The sequence below is a fragment of the Lipophrys pholis genome, assembly GCF_963383615.2.
Source record: "Lipophrys pholis genome assembly, chromosome: 8".
NCBI classification, from domain to species: Eukaryota; Metazoa; Chordata; class Actinopteri; order Blenniiformes; family Blenniidae; genus Lipophrys; species Lipophrys pholis.
The window spans coordinates 27494788-27507092 of record NC_137630.1 but is presented as its reverse complement, the minus strand read 5'-3'; the positions used below and the strand labels follow the sequence as shown (position 1 = coordinate 27507092).

Sequence of the window (12305 nt, the reverse complement as noted above, 5' to 3'; positions counted from 1 at the left end):
TCAATCAATCAATCAATCAATCAACCAATCAATCAATCGATGAATTCTCAATAAATGTCTCAGAGAGGACAGAGAGTGTATTTACAACACTGAAAAAATACCCTTAGTGTCATAAATATATACCCCATTTTGCATCCAACCATCTACACTACATCTACACTTTATCCCGGGTGGGATAAAGTAGTAGTGGGTAGTTTATGTCAATATATCTGTTTATATGTTCACATATAAACAGATATATTGACATAAATGCAATGTATTTGATGATTGTTATCATAACTAACTCTACATGTGTTTTCTGTTAAAAAAAAAAAACAGAGCTTAGATGACAATTGAATAAATCATTTCTGGTTGCAGTATTCAAAACTCTATATACTGATATCTGTGCCTTATCAGTTAAAGATAATTAACTGTTGAAAAAATACATAATTCAACTGAGTCTGGACATTTTTGTAGTTTTTTTTTTGTTGTTTTTTTCACCTCAGTAGCCGCTTGTAGCATTTGTCAAGGCAGAAACAGGTTCTGCATGTTTTCGGGGGATGCTCGTGGCTTTGTCCTGGGATGGGTGAGGATGATCAGGAATGTTTTAACTGCGGTTTAACTGCATCAATTTAGTGTTTAGAATTATACAGTGATTACATTAATAAAATATTTGCTTTGCAAAAAAAATACTCCTGTTTACAACAAACTGTTCTTAATTGTGTTATGATGAAATTGTGCGGTGAGTTGACATGTTGATGTGCAGTGAGTGGGTGAGGTGCGATGAGTTGACCAGTTCAACACAGGGGCGCCGGGAGCCGATAATATGGTTACACACCCTGGACAGGTGGCCAGTGCATCACAGGGCAAACAGAGGCAGACAAAGACCAACCACACACTCTCACATCAACACCTAGGGGCAATTTAGGGTCACTAACGATCCTCACATAGATGTTTTGGGACTGTGGAAAGGAAACAGAGTACCTGGAGGAAACCCACACATGCATGGGGAGAACATGTAACCTCCACATAGAAAGGCTTGGCTGGTATTTGAACCCATGGCATTCTTGCTGTGAGACAAGAGCAATAATTACTGCGCCACTCAAACATTTTAAATCCTCATACAAGTCTGACAGAAGACATTCTTCTGTTGATGTATATCAAAGCTTCAGAGAGCTCTAGGATACTGACACACACATTACAAATGTCCCAAGCCTCCCCTATTCATGTATATCATCTGTTCATAGTATGACTGTAATCAATTTGCAATTTTTCTGACTTAATTGTCTGACCTTGTATCATTAAAAAAGCTTTTTCTATATTTATTTACACACATTTATTCATCTTTCAAAGCAACACATCCGTGTTGAGTTTTGAGTTATTTTTCAATGAAAATGAATGTAATCTTGTCAGATTACCTTCTAATTGGCTCCTTATGATTCTGAGGGTCGGGCTGTAGGATGAAATGGTGGTTAGCATTCAAACCTCGCAGTGACAGAATCTATAGTTCTAAGGCAGGCCTTTCTGCATGTGTGAGTTTCCTCTGCTTTCCTCACAGTCTAAAAACACGTGTTTGTGGTCAACTGGGGACTGAAAGATGTCACTAGGTGGTATGAGAGTGTGTGACTGCCGGTCTCTCTCCATGTTTGCTGTGTGATTTACTGATGAGCAGCTCAGTGTGTACCTGGCCCTTGTCTGAGATCAGCTCAAGCCCGCCACCATTTCAAGATGGATGAATTGAAGGATTTTGAAGGACATCAACTCCAAGGTTTATCCCATGAATAATGTTCCTTTTGATTTAATTATGACAACAATATTAATTTGAGTAGTTCGGCGGTGGATGCTTTTAGGAACAAAAACTAGAAAAAACACACGGGTAACTTCACTGCAAGGACACTTTAATTTATCAGAAGCAATAAATATTCACATCTCAATTCTCTATTCTTTCAGTACACATATTACATACACAAAGAAAAAATCTGAAATCATTTGTTTAAAATAATATCAATAAGTGCACTGACAAAACGGTTTTCTTTTCTTTTTTTTAAAATGTATATTACTGTAACTCATTCTCACACCTTCGATCTTAAATAATAAGAAAAGAAAATGGTCAGAAATTCTTTTGGCCAACGTTTCCTATCCCTGTCCTTGTTGGATATGTACATACTTAGTGGCACTCACATGCACGCACCTGAATACAGAGCGGGAGCAGCTCATCCTATAGTTAAGAAGCCTATGTATAGTATATTATGTACATTCAGGTTTATACAGTACAATCTATTTAATAAGTGCAGATATATTCATGCAAGAAGAGTCAAAAAAGACACCATAAAAACAAAATGATAGCCAACGCATACTTAAAAAAAACAAAACAACAACCTTCATTTAACATTCTTGAAGTTTTCAAAACCTTCTTAAAATCCCATTTTATTTTCAGATCCTCTCAAATTTTGGCATCTTTGTCAGCAGCTTGTTCCATTGACATCTATAGTTCATCTTCAACTCTTTTATTGTCTTCAAAATAAGAGTATATATAGTTTTCTCTTTGTAGTTCGTGTCATTGTGGGTAAATTACATAAATGCTCAATTTACCGCCAAAGACTGCATTAGCAAAAAGGAGAACACAAAGCCCACAGGCAGGGAAAAAAATAAAACACAGCAGAAAATACAGTTTGTACCTGTTGGCTATTTTACATTCTTGACTCTTGTTGTGTTTCTAAACAAGAGGCTCTCAGCAAGATGCCGAGGTGTTAGAAAATGTAATAGGATATAATAACAATATTTCTGAAGGTGTTAGGAGAGGGAGGATTCGAAGAAGGCCATTTCTGACTTAAGACATCACGTGTGCAAAAACCACAAAACCTCATGTAAAAGCGTGCTTCTTTCATAACATAGAAAAACACTCAATGGGTAAATCTGATGATTGCCAAGAGCTGGGCATCATTGTTGCGTCCGATTTTCCAAATCAACACAAATATATTTAAGCCCCCCCACACACCCCCGACTGGAAACTCCCCAAAAAAAAAAGAAAAAGAAAAAGAGAGAAAAATATTCAGAGTAAATCTGTAAATTCAAGTTTTGTTGTTCACCCCATTTAAGAAGTTGTGCCCCTTTTCAGAACAGAAAAGGAGGAATATATATCTTCAGCGTTCAAATCAATTTGAACAAAACTAAATCTCGTTAAATTTTTTTTTCCAACAGTAATCGATATTATTAAAAGATGAACTAAATGGTGGTACTATGAAAATAAATCACACTTCACATATGTGAAAACCCTCAAGTGGTTATGGCAAACTGAGGGAATTCCTATGTGCATATACTCTCTATAACCATGTACAAACATCTGCTGATATAATTAATCACTGATCAAAACAATTAGTAGACAATATTCATCATACTCATAGCAGGTATATTATAATATCGAGTAAAACAGCGAGAAGCTTCAGAAACATTCAAAATATATTATTATTTGTGTCTTTAATTCCCATACCCCACAAAGAATGCTTTACAAAGCCCGGTGAGTCCTGTCGACATGTAAAAGACCATTGACCAAAAGACTGTCAGGAAACCGTGCACTGGTTCTTTAGAAGTTTAAGACAATGCAACAGATCTGAGGTTTCTTTAGAAAAAAAAAAAAATCTGTCGGCAAAGCATCAACCTGCAAGAATAGACAGAGACATCATGAAGCTAAGTTAAATTATTGCAAAGTCAAGGGACATTTTTTTGCAACGTTCTGCTGTTTTTCAACGCCAAAACTCTGCTGGAATGCATTCGGTGGTTCAGTCTTTATTTACACTCCCATGTAAGCAGGTGGATACATATGGTCTCCTGCTGTTCCAGTGTCACGTGATCACATCTCTGAACTGTACATGTAAATAGTCTCATACGGACTCAACTAGACTTCAGACAATTAAAATTTAGGCAATATACCTAGATATATATATTTAGTTTCATCTTGACTTATATGGCTATAAACTTTTTTGATTGTGTTTGGAAAATGTGTGTTCATGTGTGCATGTGTGTGCCGGTCCAGAGTTCCACGTTAACTCTAGCTGTGTCTCCCTTCTCGACCTACATATGTGGGAAACGGAGGTGAAAGTAACAGAGTCGAAGCAAACTGCGTTTCCTCTTGTCGCTGAAGCCGCTGCTGTTACTCTCCGTGCGGGCCGACTTGATTCTCGCCCTCGCTCTGCCCGCCTCCTCCGATCTATCGTCTGATCTCTGCATTCGGGAGCTCCACGTTCGGGTCACACCACGGTACTTATCCGGTTGATAGGCTTGGATTTGGAGCTGCCCCCTGTACCTGTCGCTCCAGCCCCTGTCACCTGCGGCCCCTGCTGAGGCTGCCCGGGGTGCTGGGGGGGGTGAGGGGAGAGAGGTGTAAGAGGGGTAAGGGGGGACGAAGGGGGGGGTAAAGGGGAGTGTGGTGGGGGAGGGGGGATAGAGGAGAGAGGAGGGTACTGGGGCAGATACGGGCCGGCGGACGCTGCGTGATGCGCATTGACGGTAGCGGACGGCAGGTTGTGGGGCAGAGTGCCGAATATGAAGTGTGTTTGGTGGGTGGAGTGGCTGCCTGGGTGTGGCGTGTGCACGTGTCCGGGGTGGGTTTGGGAGTGTGCGTGGGGGTGGGGGTGGGAGTGTGACAACATGAGAGGGGGTTTGGTGCCAGGGCCGCCGCCCCCTCTGATAGAGTGTGTGGGCTGTGCGTGGTAGAGGGCGAACGGTGGGTTCGGGCAATGTTGGGAGAGAGGAGAAAGGGGGGGGGGACATCCGACCACCATGTTGGCGTAGCGACCCGGAAGCCCATGCTGGGAGAGCTGGGAGAGATGGGCCAGCTGCGGGTGTGTAGTGTGTGGTAGGCCAACCGGCGGACGACAGGGTAGCGGGCCTCTCTGCAGCGTATGCGGGGGCATTCCTTGCAAAGGCGACGGGACATTTTGGACGTGGTAGCGATGGTGATGGTAGTACGGTGGCGGGGGCTGCACGGTACCCGCGTGACAGTACTGTGCGTGCAGCGCCTGGAGCTTGGAGGCCCCCCCCTCCAACTGGCATAGAGATGAAGGGGAGAGAGGAGGGGGTCCTCCCGTAGTCGGTGGGGGTACAGGTGCGGGGTAGGGTGGCCCCGGTGGAATAAGGGGGCCCGGTGGTTTGGCGCGTTTGCTGCCGAATAGGGAGCCCAGGAAGGAACCGCTGTTGTTGCTGCTGCTCCCCCCAGGGCCGCTCCCCGCTCCTGCTCTCTCTACACTGCTGGAGACTCCCCCAACTCCTGTCCCAGCAGTGGTATGTTGCTGCCCCGGCCCACCCCCCACCCCCGATCCGGGGCTCAGGATGGGGCGATGAGGCCGGAAGTCTTCTGTTCCATAGCAGCCAGGAAGGACGCCTGGCATTGGATAGCGCTGATGAGGTTGTGGGCTGCTAATGATGGAGCCCTGGGAGAATAAAGCATCATCAGGCTGTAGAAAAAGTCAGTGGAGGAATTTCTTTAATACATCTGCACAAATCTGCAAACACTGGAAATATCTGGATCGCGGGGTGCATGGTAGACCTGAACACGTTTGAAATGCACACAGCCATGCAAAGGATTGTCAGTGCAGAAGACATGCATGTACACGTGCACACCAGGACTATGCACAATGTACATACACTGAGCATGCTTGGGAATATAAAGCATTAGGAAGGGGGAAATGTAAGTCTACTGAAGGGAGCAGGGTTAATTCTGGTCTTACATAGAGACTTACTTCCATCGTACTGTCCAGAGAACCAACACTGTTCCTGCGCCCACGCTTCCCTGCACCCCACCAGGAAGAATCAGATTAGCGAAAGATACTTTTGTTTTTAGATAAGAGCAGCATTAGGCAGAAAAAAGATCAAGAGGCAGTAATGAAACCAAGAGACCAAAACATGCAACCTAAACGCATCCCAGGAGGGAGAACTAAAATCCGATAGGGCAAAGAGGCCAGAGGTGGAGTGGCCTCACCTGTCTCCGATAGATCCCTGAGAGATGAGCTGAGCGCTGTGCGTTTCAGGCCTTCGCCCACTGAGCAGTTGTCGTCAAAACTCGTCCTTCCCATTGTGCCATTCACAACATCGCTCTTCCCACCGACGCCTCCTCCAACCACACCTCCAGTGAGCAAGCTCGGTCGCATCACACCTTTTTGTTTCTCCAACTCCGCTGTAAATGAAAACAGAGGGCACAGGGGAATGTGAGATGAGAGGAAGAAACCTGGCACTGAGAAGAATTAGCAATACAATGGTCACACCAAACAGTCATAAATAGAGCTATAATAATAATAACAACCCATGCACATTTATGTCTTAATTTGTGAACTTGTTCATGAATATTGGCTTTTTTGTTTTCTTCCAAGCAAATTAAACCAGAAGGAAGGTTAAAATGGATCACATTACTGAAGGCACAGCTTCTTATCAGAGGCTTCTTATCAGAGTCCATTGGTTCTTCACCTTGTCACACTGGGAGCCCCCTCAGATTGTCCCTAAACGAAGCCTGCTGATCCGATTTAGGCTTTGATTATCCACAACTTTACAGTGAGGCCAAATATGAGCAAAAAGCCAAAAGCAGATGCCTTCAAACAGAGCAATGGTAAAAATATTTACAGGCTTGAAAGTGTCATGTTTTAGTTTTTGGAAAACCATTAGAACAGGCAAAGCCCCAGACCACCCCTGCATGATTGATCCATATATGTAAATGCATCTATCCATCATGGAGCGACCGAATTGACTCGTCAGCTCTGGGATTCCAATCCCTTTCAAATCCCTTTCCCACCCAGTCACCCTTCATGAGCGGTCCCTGAAATGCACTTATGTTTCATAAGCATTAATCTACAGTTCAACAAATTGGCCAGCAGATGGGGCACTTACATTCAACTCTATATTTCTCCATCTCTTGCACTTCAGCGATGCTCTCCCTGAGGTCGCTAACAAAGCGGGTGCGGTCTTGCTGACTGGGTGCCATAAAGACGATGAGGACTTTCCTCTCTCCGCCCAGGACTGCCGAGGTCAGGCGGATGCCGTGAGGGTAGTCTAGACGCAAACACAGAAAATGTAACTCCTCATCATGGATGATAAATAGAACAGATAAAGTTTGTAAAGAGGAAAAACAAAAGTTTCTTACATGAGTTCTGAAACATGTGCACTTGCATCTCAACCAAAGGGAACGATTGTCTGAAACTATAAGTCACTGAGGTTTTCTTCTTCTGGAAGATTTTGGTCACCTGGTGTACAATAGAAACAATACACTGTTTCACGCATTGTTTTGCATTAGTCCTCTAAAGTTATACAATGAAATCACCACTGCCAATACATGTGGTGAATAAGTACATAAAAATAGCATACTAGAACAATAAACAACAATATATATATGTAAAAAACACCAGGTGCATATGTACATACATATAAACAAATGAACATATTTAGTGTTTTTATCAGTAAAACAGTATTTCTAGCATATTGATTCCTGCCTCATATATTCTACTCATATAATTATATCTGAGGTACCACATGGTGGTTTAGTGGTTAGAGTTCTCTTCTCACAGTGGGAATATCATGGGTTCGAAGCCCATTGGGTCTTTTTTGTGTGAATGCATGGGCTTTCTGGTGTACTAAGGTTAATAGTAAAAGTTTTAAATGTATTAAATCAGAGAATGTGACGTGTGCTACAGACCTGTTGGCCAGGTTACTTTGTAAAAGAGATCTCAATCTCAAATGGTTTTTCCCCCTGATATAAATAAAGGTTAAATTATAGGGTAATAAAACTTTTTTTTTTAAATTATTAAAATAAAATAAAATAAAATAAAATAAAATAAAATAAAATAAAATAAAATAAAATAAAATAAAATAAAATAAAATAAAATAAAATAAATCTGTAATTCTAAATTGTCTGTCATTCTGAAAGTGAGTGTGTGTGATTGAAGTACCAAACTAATTTCTTCTAAGCAGAAAAAATTGAAAACATTTATTTTATAGTTTCTGCTGTAGCAATGGATAAAAATCCACAAAAACAAGCTTAATAACAACTGAAATTAGGCTTATTTTTTCAAGCATGAAAATGCATTTTCAGAATATAATTATAACAACACAAGAAATAAGAAGTGTCTACATTTTGAATGTAGCTTTACAAGAGTTGTGGCTCAAGGGCATATTATTAAACAGTTACTGTTTTGGAATATTGCTAATAGGTTTTTAATCTCCAAACATTTTAAAAACCATATTCAAAGAGAGTCTTACCACCAGCAGGTCATTAAAGAGAAAAACCTCTCGCTGATGAACTCCAGTCCTCTGAGGTCTGTTGGGGTCAGGCACCTCGTAGAGCTGGCAACAACATACCAGTCTTCGATGGGGGAGAGACAGCACCTATACAGACAGAAATTCCACAAATGCATGAATAAAATATTACCAGTTAGGACACAAAGTTCTATTGTTTTTGTATGTATTTGCAAAACCTGACCGGTTTCTTGCCCACAATGACTCTCTCCACTGCCTGCACTTGGGACACATGGTCGTCATTGGTCCGTAGCTCCCACTTTTGTATTCGCTGGTAGATTCCAACCAACAGGTCCCTGGGTATATCCTGTCCATTGTCCACACCTTGAATAACATGGGAAGGGAGGGCTTTAGAGGAAGTAAAGTTAAATGAAACCAGCATACAAATCTCCTTTTATAGAGTGCATGTGATATAATCAACCTCTTCAATAGAGTACAGGTCAAAAATAGGAGAAAGTAGCCCTTTAAGCATCACTCCTCATATTATATATAAATTATATGAATAAATGAGGGATACATTATCAGTTATAACTTTCTTTCATGTTAGTATTACTTCTCCGAGTCACACACAGCGTCAGTGACTGATTTTTTCTTGCGCACAAGTCTCTTCCAGTCTTTTCTTGAAATTTAATGGTCATCTTGTCGAAATGTCTATTTCACGTGAAATATGTAGATTGATACTCAGATAATCTCATCCAATGAAGCTACTGTCAATCTTGGTGTTCAGAAGTCAAAAATTATGCAACTTTTTACGCAACCCCCCCCCAAAAAACACTTAAACTAAGGACATTTTCTATTGTAAAAATGCACAATAGAAATAGAAATATGAGGCAATTCTACTGTAAATTTAAAATCGCCTTATGTAACTGTCATAATAAGTATATAAACATAGTTATTTAACCCACTTTTGAGAAGAAAACCTTTCACTATGAACTAAAAAGATGCAGGAAGTGTAAAAATACTGTGACGCACAGTAGGTGCATTCAAGTATGTTTCCTAAAATCATCTTGCAAGTGTATTAATCTTTTCTGTTGAGCAGCACCTCTCAAATTCTTGATGAAATCCTCCAGTTTCATCTTCCTCTCAGCTTTGACGTTGGGACTGTACATGTCTGTGTTGAGGAGGATGATGGCAAACGCCAAGATGAAGATGGTGTCAGGGTTTTGGAACTGCCGGACCAGTGTTGGATTACACACGCAGTATCTCTGACTGAAGACAGAAACAACCAGAGTAAACAGTGTGAATGCGATTCAGAAGCCAAACAAGCGACATCCAATTCTTTCGCTTTATTGCCTGAAACAAACCTGAACGCCTCTATGAGCCGCTCTACTTTCTGCGCTTCTCCCTGAACTTTGATTTGAGCCTGGAACTTCCTCAGCGCGTCATCCAGGTCCATACCGGAGAAGTCCATCTCATCCACCACACAGCTGAAACACACAGCAGAGGTCACAGTTGAGCCTCTTCTACTCCAAACCTTGGAGGCACAGAAAACAGTCTATTATGCATGCAGGGTATGAGTCATGTTTTCTGTTATTACAGTCTGTCTGTGTGTGAGTGTATGAAATATGTGAGCTGAATGTGGCATGCAAATATTCTGATCTGTGTTTGGCTACTTTTAAAATTACATTTTAGGCTTATCTGTATCTTGCAGACCCGCTTGTCTTGTATCCTTTATGTCTGACAGCAATAGAATGCATTATTTAGGTCAAATACTCACTCTAAAACATCTTTGTTGAATTGTTTTTGCCGGTTTCCCAGAAACTCGCCAATCATCTGCCTGCTGAGGCCCTTTCTCTCCAAGATGAAGCGAGCAATCCCAACAGGAGTGTCTGACACAAAACCTCTCTCTATCAGGTACTGGATCCCTTTCTCTGGCTTCCTAAAGCACAAGGAAATATTGTCCAGGGACTCTATCAGTTTTACTAGTTTAATGGTATGTTATTTGATAATGACTGTTCTTATCTGCTCCGAGTCTTACTTGTTGAAAAGATTGAGGCCAATTCGGTACTGGCGTCTCTGGACCACGTCGCTGTTGAACGGCGGCGAGTCCCAGCTGTGACGGCACTCCCTCTGGTAGGTCTGCTTCCCCAGAGGGGGCAGAGGCTCCCGCAGGCTGTCCTGAGATGAGGAGCCGGAGCTGCAGTTGACGGTTTCATTGGAGTTGGTGGTGGAGTTGAGGGAGTCGTTGTCGCCGTCGGAGCAGCACGGCTGCTCCAGGCCACCGGGAGGCAGCGCGGTGGAGGAGGAGGAGGACAGCGGGGTGGTGGGAGGCTGCTGCGGGGAGGAAGAGGACGAGGGCGTGTCGGGGTACTGGTGGTGGTGGATTGGGTGGTGGTGATGGTGGTGGTGAGCTGCCACTTGATGCGGGATGTGTGTGGGTAGGGGTCTGCCGGGGGCCCGGGTCTGACCCTGAGCCGTGCCTGTGGATGGCGGGCGGGTGCCAGTGTTGGGGGAGTGTTTGAGGGTTCCCTGAGGGGAGCCTGCACCCACTCCAGAGTCCTGCTCGTAAACCAGCTGCCTGGTCAGGGAGCCGCGGTCGGATCGGTCGCTCATGTCCACCGAGCTGTCACTTGGCGGCTCGATGGTGAGGAGAGGCAGATGTGCGCCCCTGAGACGATAGTCCCTGCACTCTGTGCACGGGGTGCTGCGCCGACTGTTACTGCTGCCTCCTCCTTCAGTGTCCCGGCTGTCCTCACGTCCTCCCACACCTCCGCCGGGGCCCCAGTACTCTGTGTCTGTGCTGCTGGGGGCCCGGTCAAGGGACAGCGGGGAAGATGGCATACCGTCATCCATGTAAAGGGTGACATCGCTGTACGAGGTGGCTGTGCTGTCACCGTGCATGCTGAGTCCTCCTCCGGCACCCCGGCCTCTTTCTCCCAGCCCTCTCTGCGAGGAGGGGTTGCTGCTGCTGCTCCACACACACTCCCCGAAGTCTTCGCTGATCCCGCCGCCCTCCCTGCTGCCCTCCTGGGAGTCGTCGCGAACCGCGCGGCAGGTAAGGGCGTCATCTATGGAGTCAGCTAAAGACTTGACCTTGAGAGAACAGAAGAGAATCGTTACTGTAGTGAAGATTTGTCCACCTGAAATAAATGAGAAATATGTCCAAACATAAAACTACTCGTGAGCAGCAAGCTTTGTTGGTGTTCGAGGCTGAGAAGAGGAGAAGGACAGTTTAATTTACTCTATAAGGTTGACTGAGAAGTTAAACTTTGATTTTTTTTTTTTATGTTACAAGTTGTTGTAAAAGTCGAAACAAAAAAACAAGTACAAAAAGTGCATAAACTGATGTACTTCTCAAAAGTACATTGGTCAAAGGAAGTTATCACAGAGACGTAAACAGTTTGATTAAATATAGTCACGGACGGGAAATATGAATCAGCTTCTTCATCAGTGTTCTCTGCATGCGGCCATGTGATTCTCATCTTTTCGAACATCAAATTCCAATAAACACTGTTTTTCTTTTCTCTCTCTCCTCATGTGTTACTGTCCCATCTATTTAGGCTGTAAAGCAATAAAGGTTAATAATCCCTCTTCTGTCAACACAGAGTCCTAAAGATCAATATAAATTTGATCAATTCTGAAGTTCTTTATGCAAAAATGTCCCGCAGCTGTGTTACCTGTTTGGAGAAGGAGTCCTCGAGGTGGGTGTAGTCTCCTGGGCGGTCCACGTCGGGGGAGTGGGGTGGCCCGATGGCCACGTTGTGGGTGAAGTTGGTCTGTGTCTGGGCCTGCTGCTGAGGCTGCCGCTCGTCAAACGAGTACTGCAGTCTCATGTTGGAAAGGATGATGCGTCTGGTCATGCGGCTCTCGGATGCGGAGCTTCGGAGGCGCTCAAAGTTTTTGTTCATGCGATACTGTCTGAAGGCCGTCTGAATGGTCCGCGCCGCCCTTCGACTTACAAAAGAGCCACCGTACTTTCTCTCCAACATCTCCACCTGGCAAAGAGCACGAAGAGAGAAAAATGAGGTCATATGCCGATTGGCAGTCTGGATGCTTTACGCCAGTGGTGTCCAAACTCGGTCCTGGTGCCGGTGTCCTGCATGTTTTAG

The 12305-nt window shown here is 43.7% G+C and overlaps 1 protein-coding gene across 2 annotated transcripts in view; it reads right to left on the bottom strand.

Annotated features, from left to right (window-relative positions):
• Positions 1-1863: 1863 nt before the first annotated feature.
• iqsec2b (IQ motif and Sec7 domain ArfGEF 2b) overlaps positions 1864-12305 on the bottom strand; it is a gene marked incomplete at its 5' end in the record, with an annotated part of 32595 nt that continues 22153 nt past the window's right edge. For both annotated transcript variants that reach the window (XM_080470312.1, XM_080470313.1), the window contains 12 exons: positions 1864-5408; positions 5718-5767; positions 5957-6151; positions 6856-7017; positions 7109-7208; positions 8221-8346; positions 8441-8580; positions 9299-9465; positions 9561-9683; positions 9974-10135; positions 10235-11289; positions 11874-12191. In XM_080470312.1, coding sequence (XP_080326438.1) covers positions 4227-5408; positions 5718-5767; positions 5957-6151; positions 6856-7017; positions 7109-7208; positions 8221-8346; positions 8441-8580; positions 9299-9465; positions 9561-9683; positions 9974-10135; positions 10235-11289; positions 11874-12191 — 3780 coding nt within the window. In that variant the 3' untranslated portion in view covers positions 1864-4226. The remainder of the gene's footprint in view (positions 5409-5717; positions 5768-5956; positions 6152-6855; positions 7018-7108; positions 7209-8220; positions 8347-8440; positions 8581-9298; positions 9466-9560; positions 9684-9973; positions 10136-10234; positions 11290-11873; positions 12192-12305) is intronic.